The sequence below is a fragment of the Callospermophilus lateralis genome, chromosome 17 (assembly GCF_048772815.1).
Source record: "Callospermophilus lateralis isolate mCalLat2 chromosome 17, mCalLat2.hap1, whole genome shotgun sequence".
In the NCBI taxonomy this organism is placed as follows: Eukaryota; Metazoa; Chordata; class Mammalia; order Rodentia; family Sciuridae; genus Callospermophilus; species Callospermophilus lateralis.
The window spans coordinates 70,026,389-70,046,815 of record NC_135321.1 but is presented as its reverse complement, the minus strand read 5'-3'; the positions used below and the strand labels follow the sequence as shown (position 1 = coordinate 70,046,815).

At 46.5% G+C, this 20,427-nt stretch overlaps 1 protein-coding gene across 5 annotated transcripts in view; it reads left to right on the top strand.

The window, feature by feature from the left end:
- Positions 1 to 11,137, top strand: part of Slc35d2 (solute carrier family 35 member D2) — a 50,185-nt gene extending 39,048 nt beyond the window's left edge. For 4 of the 5 annotated variants that reach the window (XM_076836595.2, XM_076836596.2, XM_076836594.2 and 1 more), the window contains 3 exons: positions 8,518 to 8,596; positions 9,591 to 9,673; positions 10,534 to 11,137. In XM_076836595.2, the coding sequence (XP_076692710.2) occupies positions 8,518 to 8,596; positions 9,591 to 9,673; positions 10,534 to 10,684 (313 nt within the window). In that variant the 3' untranslated portion in view covers positions 10,685 to 11,137. Of the gene's footprint in view, positions 1 to 8,517; positions 8,597 to 8,786; positions 9,570 to 9,590; positions 9,674 to 10,533 lie in introns of those variants that run through there. The other variant, XM_076836598.2, reaches the window with a different exon arrangement.
- Positions 11,138 to 20,427: the final 9,290 nt, after the last annotated feature.

Sequence of the window (20,427 nt, the reverse complement as noted above, 5' to 3'; positions counted from 1 at the left end):
AGTCTTTGTTACCGTAGCTCTGTAGTATAATTTCCAGTCAGGGATTGTGATGCCTTCAGCATTGCTTTTTGGTTTAGAATGGTTTTGGCTATTCTGGGTCTTTTATTCTTCCAAATGAGATTTAGGACTATTTTTTTCATAGTTCTGTGAAGAATGTCATTGGTATTTTGATGGGAATTATATTGAATTTGCAGATTGCCTGTGGTGATACAGCCATGTTAATAATATTAATTCTGCCTATCCACAAACACGGGATGGCTTTCCATCTTCTTGTGTCTTCTTCAATTTCTTTTTTCTGTGTTTTATAGTTTTCATTGTAGAGGTCTTTCACCTCCTTGGTTAGATTTACTCCTAGGTTTTTTTGTTTGTTTGTTTGTTTGTTTGGTTGTTGTTTTGTTTTGTTTTTTTTTTTTTTTTGAGACTATTGTAAATGGAATTGTTTTCCTGGTTTCTTTCTCAGTAGATTCATTGCTGGTGTTTAGGAAAGCTATTGATTTTTGTATGTTGATTTTGTAACCTGCTACTTTGCCAAAATTGTTTGTAATTTCTAGCAGTCTTTTGGTGTAGTTCTTTGGGTCTTCTAGGTATACTTTCCCTTTTTAAATCTCTTTTATTCCCTTGTCTTGCCTAACTGCTGGGGCTAGAATTTCTAGGACTATGTTAAATAGGAGTGGTAACGGGGGACATCCTTGTCTTGACCTGATTTTAGAGGAAATGTGTTCAGTTTTCTCCCATTTGCTAGGAGGTTTGCTGTGGGTTTTCTGTATGTCGTCTTTATGATGTTATGCGAGGTTCCTTTTATCCCTAGTTTCTTCAGTGTTTCTATTATGAATGGGTTTCAAATTTTGTCAAAGGCCTTTTCTGCAACTGTTGAGATTACTAAGTGATTCTTGTCCTGAATTCTGTTAATGTGATGAGTTATATTTATTGATTTGTGTATATCAAACCCTCCTTGCATTCTATGGAATAAAACTGAGCCGTGGTATATGATTTTAATATGTTGTTGAACTCAATTTGCTAACATATTATTAAGAATTTTTGCATCTAAGTCCCTCAGGGATATTGGTCTATAGTTTTTCTTTCCTTGATGTGACCTTGTCTGGTTTTGTATGAGTGCGATACTGGCTTCACAGAATAAATACCTTCAGTTCTTGAGAAACTCAGTATGAGTTTTCCTCTTAGGTAACTGTCATTGTTGTTTGCTTTCCTGTGTTTGGTGACCTGCAATTGTGAGCATATTGCTTTATCTTAATCAGCCCTGCGTTCTGAAATTGGGAACTTTAGAAACTTTTCTACAGGGACAAGTTGATTTTCCTTCTTCTTGTAGCCAGGGGTTGCCTTGGACTTGCCTGAGCATGTTGAGGGCCTGGCTCTGTGGCCCTTCCCCCCTGGGTTTGGACCTGGTATCAGGTTCCAGATGGAGCTATTCCACCATGGTCCCCACCTTAAGGTCCCCCCCTTGTTCCTACTGCCTGCTTTATAATGAGGTGACTCTTTCAAGACCGACAATATCTTGAAGAACGTGTACTCTCCAGACATTGATTTTCAGTAGTGGGAAGGTCCTTAGGTACTTAGCCATTGCTGGAAGCATCAGTTGAATTAAATATTTGTGGATTTTTTCCTGTTGTTGATGAAGAACATTTAACGTAGGGAGGAAAAAAAAAGCCACATTGTGAGTCACCCTTTGTCAAGCCATCTCCCTCTGTGTTTTTCCTCTTTGATGAAAAAAACAAAACAAAAACAGACGAACCCAAAAACCCAAGTCATACACATAAACTCAGCCCAGCTTCTTTCCCCTGCTGAGGACTCAGTCTTTCTCATCTCATCATAAACTTGATAAGAATCTGCTTTTGTGGTCTGCCTGGCCCTTTACCATCCAGTCACAGCATGTCAATCAGCTTTTCGTGCTGGGACCAAATACCCAACAAGGACAGCTTAGAGGAGGAGAAATGTATTTTGGTCTCAGAGGTTCAGTCCATGGTGGGTGCACTGCTCAGGACCAAGGTGAAGTAGAACATCATGGCGGAAGGTGGCGGAGGAGGACCTCTGCTCCGTTCATGGCAGCGAGGAAGCAGGGGCTGGGGTGAAGCTGACCCTCCAGGCCATGCCCCTGTGACCCACCTCCTCCAGCCACACCTCACCTGCCTACAGTGACCACTCAGTCCAATCAGACTGGAGGGCTGATTAGGTTCCAGCTCTCACAGTCCAATCATCTCACCTCTGAAAATCCTGCCTTAACTCGGGAGCTTTGGGGGACACCTCATATCCAAACCCTAACACATGGCATGAAAGCAGTCAAGAGGTAAACCCTCTGAAGCCAGCCACCTCAGTGGTAATGTGGTGGCAGCCCCTGCTATGAGCTGTCAATCAAGGGCTTGTCCCTCAGGGGCTAGACTCTGTCTGTGCCCGAGACCATGCCTTTCCTCCCCGTCTACTAAAGGGCTTCTTGGAAAACAAGTAGACTCTGGTCAACTTATGAGCAGTCGTCATTATCCATGAATGTCACCAAGGTCAAGGGATGGTGAATAAGTCAGGGAACATGATAAAATCATCAACAATTTAGCTTCCTCCCAATTCTAAGGATAAAAACTAAGGAGATGCCAGTTTTTGAAGTGGGTCTTAAGGGGACACTCAAATCCTGGTGCCATCCTAGCATTTGAGGACCTGAATTGTGGACTCAGATGACTGAGCTTGCACTCTAGCTTTACCACTCATTGTGAGCTGTGGGCTCTTGGGCAAGGTGTATAACCTTTCCAAGCCTCAGTTGTCTTATCTTTAAGATGGGAACAATGAGCTAAAGTAACGATTTACAGAAATGAAGTTATATGAATTGAGTAATTTAATAGTAAAGAGAACATGCTAAACACAGAGAACATGTGCAATAGGAAATGCTGTTTTTTTGTGTTTTTTTTTTTTGTACTGGGATTGAGCCCAGGGTGCTTAACTACTGAGACACATCCCCAGCCCTTTGTGTATTTTATTTAGAGAGAGGGTCTTGCTGAGTTGCTTAGGGCCTCACTAAGTTGCTAAAGCTGGCTTTGAGCCTGCGACCCTCCTGCCTCAGCCTCCTGAGCTAGATGATCTGTTCTTGGAGGCAGCCTGTTGAGCCTGGTGTCCTCTTCAGCCGGGCAGGTTTGGCTCTCCCTATATACCGCCCATGGTTTCAAACGTTTTTCTTCTTTTATGTACACTTTACCTCTCATGGTTACCTTTTAACTCTGGAAGTGCTGTGGAAGGAAGTTTTGATTCTGGCCTGGTGGATTCTCAAAGGACACCCCGTGGGCTGAAGTATCTGCATTTGCAAAGCCCTGGAAGCCATTGCAAGCTTTGACCACATCCTTGTGTTTGGGGACTGGCCCTGGGCATGGGCAGTCCTTTCTTTCCTGATGGATGCTCAGCAGGCATCTCAGGGCTAGTCACAGGCATGTCCAGCGAGGGACTCCCTGAGATCCGGGCTCAACGACTGGGTTCATCTCAATGCTTTGAAGTTTGCATGTCAAACTTGCCTTCCTAAATAACCAAACCTCTGTTCTCAGCTGAAAATATAATTAAGAAATTATTACACTCTTTAAAAAAGTATGCTAAGAAGTTGCTAAAATGGTAGAAGGATGGATGTTTGATTTCCTTTCGATTTGTGGCAAGGGACTCAGTATTAGGAAACAGCACTCTATGTGATCAGGCAGAGGACTCAGTATTAGGAAACAGCACTCTGTGTGATCAGGCAGAGGACTCGGTATTAGGAAACAGCACTCTGGGATCAGGCAGAGGACTCAGTATTAGGAAACAGCACTCTGTGTGATCAGGCAGAGGACTCGGTATTAGGAAACAGCACTCTGTGATCAGGCAGAGGACTCAGTATTAGAAACAGCACTCTGTGCCACCAGGGGTTTGTAAGAATAGCATATGGAGTTACCTGGCGTGAAACTACTTCAGGAAAGTGAACTGGATTATAAGAAGCAAGATGGTTTAGTGCTAAGGTAAAATACAGAATGGGATTTAGGTCGACAGACTAGATGTTTGAGAAGCTAGCTCCGCAGGTCTTTTGAATCTTGCTGAGAAATTACAGCTTCCAGTTCGTTTCTTCCAGTGGCTGGCACTGTCCCCTGGGCCCCAAGAGGATTATCCTAATTGGTTTCTGCCCCAGAGGCAGGCCCTTTGATTCTATTGAAGCAGTAATGGATTCCTTAATTGAAACCCCAAAGTATCAAATTTTGCCTATTCACAGCCCCCAAAACGCCCTATTTCTGTATTTTCAACTCATTCTTCTGAAGATGTAGGAACAGGAGAAAGTTGGATCCTGCTGGTTTCCCGGTCAGGGGGCTAACGGAAACCCGTCTGGGTGTGAATGTTTCCATCTCATAACTGGGAAGATGTAGTGGAAGATTTGAGCTTCAGAAAGATGCTTCATTGTACCCCATGACCGTGTGCATCTGGCATGTGACAAGGTCCTGAGTTGGATGCAGCTCTTCCCAGAGACGAGGAAGCTGGGATAACTTGAAATTCTTTGAAATCTAGAATTAAAGCAGAAAATGTGCCTGGGTCCTGGGTGGAAAAAAACAGATTCACACTGAGCTTCTCCCACTGTCCCCTCACAACACAGGTCTGTGGTCTCTTAGGGTGTGGGAGTGTCTCCTCACCAGCAAGTAAGCCATCGAGTCTGCAGTGGACCTCAGCCGGTGTCCCCTGATTAACTTAAATTCTGACAAGTTGAAGGCTCCGTCCCCAGGATCTCTCCCATTTCTGAACTGGCAGCAAGCCCAGGCCTTCCAACTGGCTAAAATTGGGGTTCTCACCACCCCCTCCTTGAGTTTGAGGAATTTACTAGAATGTCTCCCAGAATTCAGGGAAACTCTGCGTACTGACCAGCTTATTTTAAAGGATGCAAATAAACAACTGGACAGACTAGATGGACACACTGGTGAGGTCTGGAAGGGCCCCCAGTGCAGGATCTCCTACCCGTCGCTGTGCAGCTGGGGTATGGCCAGGTGGGCGAGTCTGTTCTTGGTCTCCTTCTGTGAGCCTCCATGAGCTCCGGTGGGCAGAAGCCCTGTGAGTCCTGTCCTTTTGGATTCTTACAGTGACTTCATTTGTGGACAACGGTAACCCTGTAGAAATGGGCCTGGGCAGAGGACAGAATCCAATGCTGATGGGGCAGCTAGGAAACCCAGCAAGGTTCAGGCTCCTTTGGCCTCTGTGCAACCCGCCTTCCCCCTGGACATGGGGCAGGGCCTTGGTGGCCATCTCCAGGACAGGAAAGTGTCGGGGAGATTAGAGTAGATGGCCTGCCCTGGGAGGATAGAGTCTAGTGCCCGTGGCTGATGCTGGGGAGGGAGCTCTGCACCCGAAACCTTGGATGAAAACACAGGTGTTTTCATCCAAGGTTGGTAGGAGGCATGCAGAAGTGATCTTTTATTATCTGAACACTTGAGTGGAATTTCTGTGTGTGCTGGTGCATGAAAGGTAACCAGTAACAGTAAGCGAGGTCATGTGAGTTGTTGGTGACTGGCGTGGTTGGGCCAGATTCACCTCGGGTAAATCAGTTATTTCTTAGGTCACTTTTAGAAGCAGAAAGAAGCCTTTGGGTTTCCACCTGGGCACCCTACTCCTGGGGGCCCCATAAGCCACAACACTCAGCTGGTAGTTATTACCAGAAAAACTGTGCATAACAATGTGCCATTATTCTTCAAATGTACACAGATAATATTATGTTTTAAAGTGGAAAAAAATTAGAATTCAGCAGTGTTTTAAAATATCTTTGTATTTTGTTAATCTAAAAATCAAAACTGCTGACATGGAGGTTGATGTTTTTGATGTTACAAGTGGTGTGGTTTCTTTTGTGTGGAGTTAAAAGAGGCTCTTTTAGTTCGAAGCTTTGGTCTTATCCAACGTGCAGTGCAGGTACTTACTTGCACATAGAAATAGACCGTGTCTTTAAAAATAATTTCTGTGTTCTACTTTGATCCTGGTGGTGTATAGGCCCTCTCTCTGGGGACATCTAGTGGCCATAGTGTGAAATGCAGCCTGTGTGACTGGAAGTCTTCTGTCACTAAGACAGCTGTCAGAGAGGGATCCCCTTCCTCTAGCCACCCACACTCCTGGTAGATGGGTACTGGGGTCTTAGATCCCATCCACAGGTTCTGATTGCATGCCAGGTTGCTTTCATTAAGGTGCAGTTGGTCTCCTGTGTTGCATGATTAGAACTTGAGAATTGGGATTTTAAAGCCAAGATAAAAACAAGGGCATTCATGGTTTTCCTTGGTTGAAGGCTGTGCTCAGGTTTCAGAAGGCTGCAGGAAGCCGCCGGCCCTGTCCTCTCTGGACTGGACATGTCTTATTTTTCTGGACTCCAGTCCCTCCAGGGCTGACACTGTGGATTAGCTTCTTCAAGGCCAAGGTGCATCTGCACTCGGTGGTGCCTCGTTGACTTCTTAAATCTTTTCATTTTAGGCTTGAGCAGGATTATTGCAGTTCTCTAAACTAATGTTGAATTCATTAAATTGTAACAAGTCTAAAACACAGGTTTTTCTGAATCTTCCCAGTTTATCGTCTAAATACACTGCTCCTAAAGTTAGTGATTTTTCTATAACGGTAAAGACATCAGCTTCCATTATTTGATTCGTGGCTTATTAACTCAAGTTTAACTGACTTACATCTTCTAGACATTCTACTGTGAATTCGTTCCATTCACAACTTAGTGAACCCCCAACCATTTTAAATGTTTTAAACTGCATTTACAATTGTGATCTGCTGGGTTTTTCCCGACTACCCCAACCCCTGAGGCTGGCTGTCAGAGCTAATAGGTTTCTTTAAGCACTTAGGCAGCTCTTTGAAATCTAATAAAGCAAACTTGGAAATGTGGCCAATCAGTTTTTCATCGTTGTCCTGCTGGGGACAGAACCCAGGGACTGGGTGTGCCGGGCAAGCAGCGCTCTTCCCAACGAGCTACGTCCCCAGTCTGTCTGTCAGCTTTCAAAGCTAACATTTGAATGCTGTGTACAGGTTTATCAGACTCTTATTCCTTTCAAATTAAAACTGCAAGTCTCGTATCAGTTACACATTTCAAGTTAAAACCACAGGGGTCTCGAACTTGCCCACTTGTTCTCATTACCTCATAACCAGCGTACACGTTCCTCTGAAGGTCACAGACTTCAGGTTTGTGGTTTATTCCTCCTGTAGATTTTGATGGGCTTTAGCTCTAAGATTTTTCCCTCTACCATTCCTAGTAGAAAACACACTCAGGTCAAGCGGGGTTCCAGCGTTGAAGGTCTGTGACGCTGATTCTGTTGGTAACAAGCAGCAGGCTGAGCCCGGCACTTAAGACTGGCAGGAAGAGCTTCCCCGCCCCAGGTGCATCAGCGCTTTCTTGGAATCAAATTCACTTTGCTCTGTTAGCAGGGGACCCAAGCTCCTACCTTCCACCTGGGGTTTATCTTTACAACCCCACGCATCTTATGCATTCCATGTACATTTCAAATTTCACTTGGCCAGTTTTCTTTTTTGGGTAACGAGTATTGAACTCAGAGGCACTCGACCACTGAGCCACATCCCCAGCCCTATTTTGTATTGTTTTAGAGACAGGGTCTCACTGAGTTGCTTAGTGCCTCAAAGTTGCTGAGGCTGGCTTTGAACTCACAGTTCTTCTGTCTCAGCCTCCCGAGCCACTGGGATTACAGGCATGCGCTACCACACCTGGCCACTCAGCTAGTTTCGATATCAATCCCTTCAACATTTAACCATGTGATGTGGGTGAGCGGAATTTTGCACCCCACTTAGGTCCTGGCTAATTTCCTTCAGTACTTGATAGGAATCAACTCACTTCTTTACCTCTGGCTGGATTCGGCCTTTTTTTTTTTCGCTGTGTATATATGTTTTCCTGTCTGGCACTTAGTCACAATTCTGCAGTCATTTTACTGACAAGTAAGTGCCAGTACTAACTGGCAGTGGTAAGTGCTTGAATTAACTTTGGTAAGAGGATACAGGAATACCATGGCAAGTGGAATCTATTAATTCCAATTTTCTTTGTCTAAAGCCAGCACTCTCCAGCTGGTTTTCTCTTCTAACACCCACATCCTCAGTGTGGCTGCACACATGAGTCACCTGCGGAACTTTCCTATCACCTGTGGCTGGGGCTCCACCTCAGGCCAGTGGAATGGAAGCCTCTGCTGGGCATCATGGTGTGTGTGCAAAGTGCAGCAGGTGATTCTGAGTCCACCGGAGGGTCCACACCACTGGGGTAATGTAGCCGCTAAGTGAAAGATTCAGGTGGTTTTAAAAAATCTCCTTTCCATGTTGTGGAAAGACTATTGGAAAATGCGTGGAGAACATGAGAACAACACAGGTTAGGAGTGTGGCTGCAGTTCAGCTGGGCCATTTTCCTGGGATACGGATGTCTTTGGTGGAGGTGTCTTAGGGCGTGGGTCGTACGACCTTGGTACTTGTCCTTCCCTTCTCTGCCTGGCCTGCTGTGGCCCCCAGCACGCGCAGGCACAAACTCAGCTGTTGCTTTCTTTGACCCAGGTTCCTCCTGATGTACTCCACGGTTCTGTGCAGCTATTACAACTCAGCCCTGACCACGGCGGTGGTTGGTGCCATCAAGGTGAGTGGAGGGGCCTTGCAGTGAACAGCTGCGGGGGGTGGGGTGGGGGTGGGGAGCGGGGCTAAGCCCAAACCATACATGGAAGCTGAGCTTGGTTTTGAGGGCTAGTGAGAAGGGCTTCTTGTGCCATTTGCATCTGGGTCTGGGTGACCCTGCCTCACTCTCTCCAATCCCCTAATGCATCCAACAGAGGGAGGACTTGCTAATTCAGAAAGGAAAACAAGCTATGAATTGTAAGTGAGCTACAGTGTAGTTTTCTGGAAGAACTGGCGACTAAGAAGGGGACCCTGGGAAGGACGGTGTTCAGCCAGGTCTGTGCTCAGTTGTAGTTGTGGATCAGCCCGTGTGTGTGTGTGTGTGTGTGTGTGTGTGTGTGTGTGTGCATGCGCATTTGAACACACACAGGAATGAACAGGGCTGCAGTTTCTGAATTCTCTTCTGCAGGTTCTTGGTTTTCTATTCATTTGACTTCCTGGAGTGAGGGGCAGTAGACCTGACTGTCAGCTGCCCAAGGCCTCCTACATACAGTGGACAGAGTGCTGCTTGGAATTTATTAGATGCCTCTACTCTGTTCAATTTTAGGTTCAATATGACTAAAATTCATCACTCAAAAGATGGGATCTGGCAAGCTGATTACAATTCAACTCTTCAGACAGGGGCAGAGAATAATGCAGTTTTCTGTTATTACATCATATTTTACTTCCTTTCTTTTTTTGTATTTTTTTAGTTGTAGGTGGACACAATACCTTTATTTTGTTTTATTTTTATGTGGTGCTGAGAATCGAACCCAGTGCCTCAAGCGTGCCAGGCAGGTGCTCTACTTCTTTATAAAACCACCTGTGATGCTTTTTAATTCATTTATTGGATATTCATGAAAAATTACTCTCTTCAAAACTATGAAAAGTAGACTGCCTAGCTTCAGATTTTTCCTGTTTTATGTATCCCCCCCACCCCATCCTTCGCTTGGAATGACAGATTCTCTATCCTCTTGCAGAACGTGTCTGTCGCCTACATTGGAATGTTAGTTGGTGGAGACTACATTTTCTCCCTATTAAACTTCATCGGGTTAAATATTTGGTGAGTGATATTTTTAAATGAACTTATTTCAATAAAATCACATTTTTAAAGATTGATATGTAATAAGCAAAAGATCCAAGAGAGATGTTACATTTTAAGCCAGCAAGTATACAACATTACAGTTTCTAGACTAGTTTTACTTGAATCATTCAGTTTCTCTTCCTCCTCCTCCTCGTCCTCGTCGTCCTCCTCCTTCTTCTTCTTCTCTCTCTCTTTCTCTCTCTCTTTCTCCCTCTCTCTCCCCTAATGATCAGACCCAGAACCTTCTTCACGGCAGACAAATGCTCTACCACTGAGCTATAGCCCCAGTTCCTCTATTTTTATGAGTTAATCCCTTGTGTGGATTCACGGGGACATATGTCACAAAAAATTCACCTGGCCAGGATCTGAATCTGATTCACGTATCTTCCTCAAAGAGACGTCCCCTAAGTTACCTGTCTTCCTCCTGCCCAGTGGCTTCATGAACTTGTGCCTTCAAAGTGTTGTACTTCAAAAGATGCTGTGAGAATTTACTAGCTGCCTTTTGAAAGGTATTTTGGGCCAGGCACAGGTGCTGTTGGCTTAGGATAATGGAACGCAGGGGAATGTAGTTTATTTATTTAAAAAAAAAAACACATTTATTTTGTTTCTGATGTTCTCTGTCAGATCAGACCCCTGACCCTCCACTCCCTGCTACCAAAGATTTGTAAATAAGAGGAGAAATTCTCATCAAGGAATGCCCAAACTCAAGGAAGCCTCTCGCCCCCCAGATCTGAGTAAAGTCCTCCAAATTAAGCTCACTCTATTTATAAGAGTGTCAGCGACCGCTGGTGCAGCACCATGGATTTCCCAGCTTTTTATTCTCACTGTTTCTCCTCCAGCATGGCAGGTGGCCTGAGGTACTCCTTCTTGACACTCAGCGGCCAGTTGAAACCTAAGCAGCCCGTGGATGAAGAAAACAAGCCCCCTGGATTTGAAGCCTTAGAGTCGGGGGCAGAATGCAGACTGGGGGCACAGGGAGGGCATTCCTAGCAGGGCAGCGAAACCAGAAGTTTCCTACGGGGGACGTTCACCCCGTGGTCAAAGAGCACCCACAGGAAGGTCTGCAAAATGCAAAGACAGCTACCTCAACGCACTGCGCCTGGAGCCCTGGGGCTCTGCACAGAACCTGAGCAGCTGGCCGCGGGGCTGTTCAGACCGACCACCAGCGCAGGGCCACCAGCGCTCCCTGGCGGGGGCCGGCTGCCCTTCCCTGCCCTGGGCTATTGGAGGGCGGGAGGGCGACACTCGCTGGTGACTTTTCTTACCAGCACCTTTGCCTTAATTTCAAGGGTCATTGAGACCTTTTTTTCCCTCTTAGTTTAAGCAGATCTGCTTTAATAAAACTACCCAATGAACTGCCAGGAAAATCGTTAGCTTTGATTGAAGCTATGCTGGGGTCTTTTCCTTCTTATCAAAATAAAATAAAAAGCCATTTTCTATGTATGTGTCCTGCTGTGATATTATTGTAGACAGAAAATGGTCGGTTTCTCTATCTTGAAAGGCACAATGGGGCCTCCTTTTAGGATGCACATTTGGGAAAATGACAGAGTAACTCAGTGGAGAAATAGGCACAGGGTCTGACCCGTCACTATGGAAGTGGCTTTTCTGCCTGCTCCTTCACATCCCCCTCCATGTTTGTTCAAGGGACTTTGAAATTCGGACCAGGTGGGCTTTAAGCAAAGGGGTGTCTCCTCCCAGGCTCCCCTACCACCCAGACGGCTGGAGTATGGGAAGGCACCTGAATGGGTAGTGTCACCTTTACCCTCTCCATCAGAACACGGGCTGTTCCCGTCGTAGTGATGCAGGTGTGGGGACAGGAGACTTTCTCCCTCCCTCTCTAAAGGTTTGTGTTGTTGCCCCAAACGATCCGGAAATAGAGCAGCAGGAGAAAGGCAGGCACACTTACTAACATGCTCATGTGTGGCAGCCCCACAGGGCATGGACCTCCCGGGCCAGGTGGCTCCAGTTCAGTTCCCCCCTCACGGGGAGAGGGAAGTGGAGTGTAGCAGTTGGAGGGTAGTGGACTCTTAGGGGAGGTGATCCAGCCAGTCCACTTCTGGGCATTTGGCCATGAAATCACAATCCTTGAAAGCAAGGTCTCGATGAGGTGTCCCTTCAGCATTACTCACAAGAGCCAAAACGTGGAAGCAAACCAAGTGTCCCTCAACAGGCGAATGGCTGTGCAGAACGCAGTCTGCAGGTACGGTCCACTCCGTCTCAAAGAGGAAGGGAATTCTGACAGGTGCTCCCCCATGGATGAACCTCGAGGATATTTCGCTAAGTGAGATAAGCTGTCTGAAGCAAATTCCCAGAGACACACCGTCGGATGCAGGTTGCCAGAGCAGAGGGAAGGAAAGTGGGGAGTCGTTTGACAGGAGTAGGGTTTCCCTTGTGCAAAATGAAGAAGTTCTGGAAATTGGTGGCACAGCAACATAAATGTAACTAACACTAATTGATTTTGGGGGGGAGGAGAAACTGACACTGAACTGCTTTCCCTCATGTCTACACCACTTTGTTACTCATTTACCTTTTAAAAAATATTTTTAGTTGTAGTTGGACACAATAACTTTATTTCTTTATTTTTGTATGGTGCTGAGGATCAAACCCAGGCCTCGTGTGTTCTAGGTGAGCGCTCTACCACTGAGTCACAACCCCAGCAATTTATTTATTTTTAATGTGGTGCTGGGGATCGAACCCAGGGCCCCACAGGTGGGAGGCGAGTGCCCTCCACGTTGCTGCAGCCCTGGACTGACCCCTTTATACTCTCACCCACGAGGCTCTGATTTCTTCCCATCCTTGATAATGAAGTATTTTCTATTTCATGTTTTGTCTTGTTGGGTTTTGGTTATGATGCTCCTAAGAGGAAAGATGCCTGTTTCTGATTTGCAATTCCCTGATTCACCAGTGATGTGGAACATTTTTTTTTCACATGTTTTCTGGCCACTGTGATCTTAAGAGAAATGTCTGTTCAAGTCCTGTGCTCATTTCTTAATCATGCTGTTTGGTTGCTGTTGAGTTGTAGGAGTTCTTTATTCTTTCCGTTTACTTTTAAAAGGTGTTTAGAGCATGACTTTGGGGCTTCCCAACCGTTGACATTACTGCCTTTTGGTTCATCAACAGAGACCAAAAGTGCTGAGAAAAAACAGAGAAACGTTAACGTTTGCCTTATTGTGTGTGTGTGTGTGTGTGTGTGTGTGTGTGTGTGAGAGAGAGAGAGAGAGAGAGAGAGAGAGAGAGAGTTTACCTCTAATTTCTTTTAAAATATTTATTTTTTAGTATTAGGTGGACACAATATCTTTATTTTACATTTATGTGGTGCTGAGGATCAAACCCAGTGCCTCATGCATGCCAGGCGAGCATTCTACCACTGAGCGACAATCCCAGCCCTCTAATTTTTATTCTTGGAATTTTTTCATATTGTTTTTACTGGTGCATGGCACTTGTTCGTTGTGGTGGGATTTGCTGTGACACATTCATACCTGCTCCCATACAGCAACACGACTTGGCCCATGTCACTCCCAGTCTTTCCCCTTGGAAGGAGATGGTCTAGTTTGACTTTGCCGCCTCCTTCCACATGTGGCCAGTAGGGGGCACCCTAAGAGCAGCACAGCAGCTCCGTGGCTGGGGTGAAAATTGAGATTTTTTTTTTTTTTTTTCCTATATCTTAAAGATCCCGGTTTCCAAGAGGTGGGGTTGAAGGGAGCTTTTGAATTAAAGTTTGTTGGATGCTGAGAGGTGGTTCTAGAAGAGATCTGTGAGCCTCAGGAGGCTGAAGAAGAAATGTTGCCCAATGACCTAGGTCTCTGAAAAAAAGAATCATTTTCTTACTAAAAACATAAAAACAGCTCTTAGATGGGACAAAGAAAGTTAATTTCCTTGATATTTTGTATACTGCTGGCTATTGTATTGGTAATTACACCTTTTGTTGACTTGGACTTTTCTCTGCTGTTTTAATTTTTTTCTATGACTGTATCTCAAGTTCAGGGTTCTAGAGCTTTTAGACAACCAAAGTTGCTGGAAAAACAGAAGAGTCATTTTAAATATATGTTCAGTGCCTTAAGGAAAATAGCAAAGGTGATTTCGTCAATAATTTCTAAGTCTTCAGTTGCTTATTTTGTTTTGAATTGTCATTTCCACTTTCACAGTCAGTTGTCGGGGCTGTGAGTCTTTGTCTCCCGTGGATGGACATGGGTATCTGCACAAACATTCTGGGTGCTGGAACTTGACAAGGGTCAGAAACTTACCTGACTGTTAGCTGGTGCTTTGTGGGAGCTTTTAGTATCCAGGGTGCCCAGGAGCTCAGAATCTCTAAGTTCTCCTTCTGTTGTCAGTTACTAAAGCATATAGAAAAGGAAAGCATACCTCTGTAGCATTCAGCCAGGAAGCCCTGAGCCATTCCTGGAGGTTTTCAGGGTATGCTAGTCAGCTTTCCATTACTGTGACAAAACACCTGAGATAAACAACTTACAAAGAGGAAGGGTTTATTTTGGCTCATGGTTTCATGGTTGCTTGGTTCTGTTGCCTTCTGGCCTGTGGTTGGGCAGAACATCATGGAGGAGAGTAGAGAGTGGAGCAAAGCTGCTCACCTCATGGCAGCTGGTGAGCAAAGAGACAGTATCCCCTTCAAGGACACATCCCCAAGACCTAACTTCCTCCCCCTAGGCCCCACCTCCTAAAGGTGTCCCACCTCCCACAGGCTGGTGACCAGGCTTTCAACCATGGCCTTTGGAAACACTTATCCAAACTATAGCAAAGCGTCAGGAAAGGCGGCCTCTGTGCACGCTGGGCCTCGCCTCCACTCCAGTGAGAGCCTCTTGCCTCCCTTGAGGATTCTTCACAGCAGCAGCACCGTGAGCTGGGGGCTCCCTGAGAACACAGACTCTCGGCGCACTCACCGAACTGGCATCTGCACCTGAGGCCAGGTGGTGGGAGGGTGCTCTGTCCCAAGCTGTGTGTCCAGACTGCACTTTAGCAACAGAGCTCTTAACTTGGAGCCCATGGGTGGAATTTAGTGGGGAAAGAACACATCTCGATTTTCCCTTCCTTTAACCACAATGTAGCATTTCTTCCCATGTGAATGTAGCAACGCCATCATAGAATGGAAGTGCTTGTGACTTCATTACCAAATAGAATTCAAAACATTTTTATGTCAAGTTATAGTTTTATTTGTTTTTTAACAAACAAGCCGTTTATACCCTCCTGGTAGTTATTAGATTCCCATGACTTTTTATCATTTAACATGTTTATAAAAAAGCAGATTTTTGCTTTTGTGTGCACCTGTCACCCCAGTTACTTGAGAGGCTGAGACAAGGGGATCACAGGTTTGAGACCAATGTGTCAACTTAGTAAGACCCTTTCTCAAAATAAAATTTGGGAAAGAAGGGAGCTTAGCTCAGTGGTCAAGCCCTTGCCTAGCATGCGGGAGGCCCTGGGTTTGATTCCCAGCACCACAAGAAGCAAAACCAGCAACAACAAAAAACCCAGCATATTTTTTAGTATAAGAACTTTAAGAAATATTGTGACAACTTTTGGGGGTAATTTGTTTCCTTTATAATTCTGTATACTTTATTTAATGAATTTTGAAAACATTATTCAAAGAAAGAAGCCATCAATTGGCTACCATTGTGGTTACTGGCTGACTTAGATGGATAAAGAAAATTCCAGATTAACATGTTAGGTCAGGGGTTAAGTGCCCCTGGGTTCAATCCTCAGTACCACCCCTCCCCGCACCCCCCCCCCCCAAAAAAAAAAAAGCCTAGGGAAAGGTCGAATGGCAGAGTGAAGAGATCTTTACAGTGAAATAAATAAATAAAGCTGGTGAAAACTCATTTTTTATTCCCTCATTTTATTTATTTTTATGTGGTGCTGAGGATCGAACCCAGGGCCTCGCACGTACCAGGCGAGTGCTCTACCGCTGAGCCACAACCCCAGCCTGGTGAAAGCTATTTTAAAAGGCACTTAAAGTTTCTTGAAATTGTAAGGCCATAAGGCAAATGAAGAAACGTTGATTCAAGAACACCAAGTAAAACTTGGTAAGGACAGTCGGAATCTGTGGCATTGACTCTTGACCAGTTCCCTGTCTCTCCAAAGGTCCTGCAGCTCAGCCTGGGGCATGTTCTACTCCAGGTGAGTGTGGCTTATTCTGTTCTTGGCTTCCAGTCCAGGGTCACCTTATCTGATTGGGAGGGTTAGGCCACCAGACTTTCTCATCTCCTCTGAATTTCTCATCTCCTTTACCAAGCCCTCACCCACATGGAGGAGCAGCTCACAGTTTGCCCAGGGGAAGGAGCAGTCTGCGCAGAACTTAATCTTGCTCCAGAATTGTCTGACCTTTGACCTCAGTGTCTTGGACTATCATGCCTAACAGGGTTTCTATTTACCTGGGGACTTGGGTCACCTTGAATGGTCTAGAAATGTGATTTTGGATGGAGGGTGGTTGTGTCTGAGTCGGGGCTAACCACCAGCAATGCGGTTCAAGGAGGGGGGTTAAGGTGATATCTGGGGGTGCAGGATACTGAGGGCACCCACGAGGGCCTATCTAGTGAAGTCCCCGAAGCACCCTGCACACGGAGGCTCAGGGGTTCCCCAGGCTGGTATTCTCTATGTCCATTGTCACATGGTGCTGGCTTCCCATCTGGTCCTTACCCAGAGTCTGCCCTGAGCGTTTCTTCCCTTGGCTGATGTTAATCTGTGTCCTTTCTGTCAACTGTGTCCCCAAATGCAGCAGCTCCCCGTGGGGTCTGTGAGTCTTCCTAGCAAAGGATCCAAACAGACTGGTTTGGGGAGCGGCTCAGACTCGCAGCTGGTATCAGAAGGCAGGGGGCTGCCTGGAGGGCTCCCCCACCTCAGGTGTCTCAGTTCCCCACAACGCACACGAGAAGGGAGGAGTGGGGGGCTTCAATTGAAACAGACATATAAACTCTTGAGAGCAATGGCCTTCTCAATCAAGAGCAACAAGCTAAATCAACTAGTTTGCCGGGAAGAACCTGGAAAAGCTCAGCTGAGATGAGCTCTTCAGAAGCTGGCCTCAGAAACGACCCCATCAGAACCTGACTGGACCCCATCAGGCCGGGGAGCCATTTGAGCCTCAGAGCACTGTCAGCCGGAGCCCAAGGGGGTGGGACAACTTCAAATGAAAATCAGGGACATTGACAGTCGGAGCCCCGTGAAACCCAGACACCGTGGGGTGAACATGTGCCACGAGGACTCACCCTCAGAGGGACGCCACCAAAGGAGAGCCAGACTGCATCTGCGCAGCCCGGGACCCGGCTAGGACATAGACCACAAGCGACAGAGGTGAGCCCCAGGGAGCAGGGAGGAGAACCCGTGTCCAGAGTTGCCATATTATCTAAGATGGAAATTTTTCAAAAAAAAAAAAAAATTACAAGACATTCAAAGAAACAGCGTGGGTCGTAAAAGTGACATAAAAGAAGGCAACAGACCTAGTATTTGAGAAGGACCAGATATCATATTTAACAGACAAGACTTCAAAGTAGTCATTGTAAATAGGTTCAAAGGACCGAAGGACACATGATTAAAGAAGTCAATGAAGTCTGAAGACCATGTCTCATCAAATGATTCAATCAAGAGGAAGTATTAAAAAGGACCCAGAGGATATTCTGGAGTTGGAAAATGCAGAACCAAAATCAAACACTCATTAGAGAGGCTCGACTGTAGATGTTGACTCCCAGAAGAGGGGCTAAGGGAACTCCAAAGCAATCAGTGATACAATCCCAAGAACCAAGACAATGACGAAAGATGAACAAAGGAAGCACCACCCGGAGAGGAAAAAGGAGAAATGGGCAGAATAAATTCCAACGAAACATGAGCAGAAACTTCTCCGACTGGATGAAGACGTTCTCAGCTCAGAAGCAAGATGGCAGCTAAGATCCTCTGACGACGGTTCCCCACAGACACACCAAGCTGGGCTTCTATTCATCCACCAAAACACCTTCACCAGAGCCAAGGAAATCAGGTGAGAGACCAAAGTGCCTGCTCATTTTTTTTTTTCTTTTCTATGACAAAACAAAATGACACATTGAAGAATGCAGGAAGGAAAGAACTGCCCGTGTCATCCCTTCCCCAATTCTGAACAGACAGAAGGGAGGGCGCTCCCTCTCCCTTGGTGGGGACATACAGAATCAAGTCCAGGCCTCAGGGTTGAAACCTCGTTCCAGGCCCAGGATGATGAAACCCAGGGCCGGGCAAAGCCCACATCCCCTACTCCAGGCCAGTCAATACCTGTGGACCCAGTCACTGGAACTCGGCCGGGCCAGGTGCTGACTGTATCCACCCCTCTGCTCTGACATGGAGTAGCAGAGCGGGGAGCCAGACTCCACCCACTGGGCGGCGTGAGAGTTAGCATTGGGTTTTGTCTTGGAGCTCAATGCCAGACCCACTGCAGTGAGACCTGCAACCAGGAGAAGCTGAAGGCCCCTACCCAGGCCAGAGCCCACTGATGGAGCCTAAGCCCATCCAGCATCAGGTGGAGACTGTGCATCAGTGAGACAGACTCTGCTTTGGGCCCACATCAGTGCCAGTCTCGGAGTGGGCCTGAGGCACACCCACCCTGCTCCTGGGACTGTGCAGGCCCCTGCAGCTGTGAGACTCAGGCATAACCCGGCTTATGATCATCAGCCAGGGGACTATCTCCACCCCCCCCCCCACCTTGGCCTTGGGCAGTACAGCTGCTGCCAGGCCAGTGCACACAGACAGGGTTCTAGAACTGCTGCGTGCCAGAGAGAGACCTGCACTCCAGTGGGAGGGCCTCGTCCGGGCCTGCATCACTGCCCGCCGAAGGCCCTGGCATACCCCAAGACCCTGCAAGTCCCTGTGGCTGTGCATTCAGCACGGCCAACTTAGTGTCAGCCTTGGTGGCCAAGGGTCCGCCTTCACCAGCACTGCCCCGACCTTAGGCAGTGCCCCGACCTTAGGCAGTGCACAACACAGTGTGGCATAAGGCCTTATTTGCTGGGGTAGGAAGGAACAGTAAGCAAAAGACTTTGTTCTGGAACCTAAATCTGGGTTGGTGACACCCAATACCGGGCAGGCCCCAGAGCCCCCTCTCTAGACCTGGCTGCAGAGGAGTCTCTGGGACAGCTCCAGTGCCAGATGTAGCCCGTTCTATTGGACTTCTAGTCTAGCTAGTGCCATGTGTGGCTGGTTGTAGCAGCTTGGGCTGTGAGTCCACTTCCGTGATGGGCAGTCCACAAAAGCCCTTGTCCCAAAGGGGTGGAGCAGTGGCCCTGGTGGGCTGGAGCATGCCCTGGTCATGTGGAGTCCACCAGGCTGGCATGGGCCTGAGGCACATTGTGGCAGCCCATCCTGGGCCCGATGTGAACACTGCCCACACAGTGCCTTCACTCTGAACCTCTGAGCATCCACCATCTGCCAATCTCAACCCCTGGGAAGCTGGGATTGCAGGTGAGCACCAGAAAACGGAAACAGGGCAGACCCGAGTGGAAGTTCAGGCTCAAGCGTTGACCAATTGCATTAGTGCTTTTCCAAATCCCAATTAGCATAAATCTCAACCAATAGCGTTGACCCAAGTACTGTATGAACCCCTAGACTAGCGCACTCAAACGCAACACCTCTTGGGTCCCCTCTTGCCTGGTGGAAGTTCTGTTTCTATTCACACTTGAATAAATCCTGCTCCTACACTCACTCAACCTCATCTGTCTATTTCCATTTTCGTATTCATGAAACAAGAACCTGGGAGGAAATTGGTGGTGAGCTTCTGGAGTCTGCTGCAGGCCTGGGGGGCACAGCCTGCCATTAGGAGCTGCAACATGCCACTCAAAGGTTTGCCAGCTGCGACCCTCAGAGCTGACACCGGCTGGCATCCCCTGCCTTGGTTAGCTGCTCACACTACAGTAGGCTTCCTCAGCTGCAGAGGCCTGCAGCTCATACAGAGACTACCCACCAGCAGAAGTAGAGTCTAGTTTCGAGATCTCCAACTCTGGTTTCACTACCTCAGTGTTGTGCTGGTCTTGGTGGGCCGTGGGTTCAGGGTAAGATTCAGCTTGGTGGCATTGGTGGACATGTGAGACCCAGGAGCCCTGGGGATGTTCCATCTATGGTCACTGACCCTAGACAAATTAGTAAAATTAGAAATGAAAAAGGAGATATCTTCAGAGACAACTCTGAAACCCAGAGGGTCATTGGGGACTACTTTAAAAATATTTCAATAACCTGGAAAATTTAAGAGAAATGGATAATTTGTAGTTACGTTACAATTGACCAAATTCGAATCAAGAGGATATAGAGAACGGACTGATAATAAGCAATGAGATGGAAGCAGTAATAACAACAAAGAAAAGGACCAGATGGATCCAAGCCAAATTCTACCAGACTGTAAGAGAGGAACTAATTCCAAAGCAAACCAAATTACTCCACAGAATAGAAAGTGAGGGAACATTGCTCAGTCCACTCTATGAAGCCAGCATCTCAAATATCAAAACCAGATAAAGACTCATTAAGGAAATAAAATTACAGACCATTATCTCTAATGGACATAAATGCAGAAATCCCTAATAAAATATCATCAATTCTTACCCAAAAACACATTAAGAAGAATGTACATCATGATCAAATTGGTTTCATTCAGGAATTCAAGGATGGTTCAACATATGCAAATCAATAAACATGATTCATCACATAAGAAGAATTAAAGACAGAATCATCATCGTCTCAATAGACGCAGAAAGAACCTCTGAAAAATTCAACACCATTTC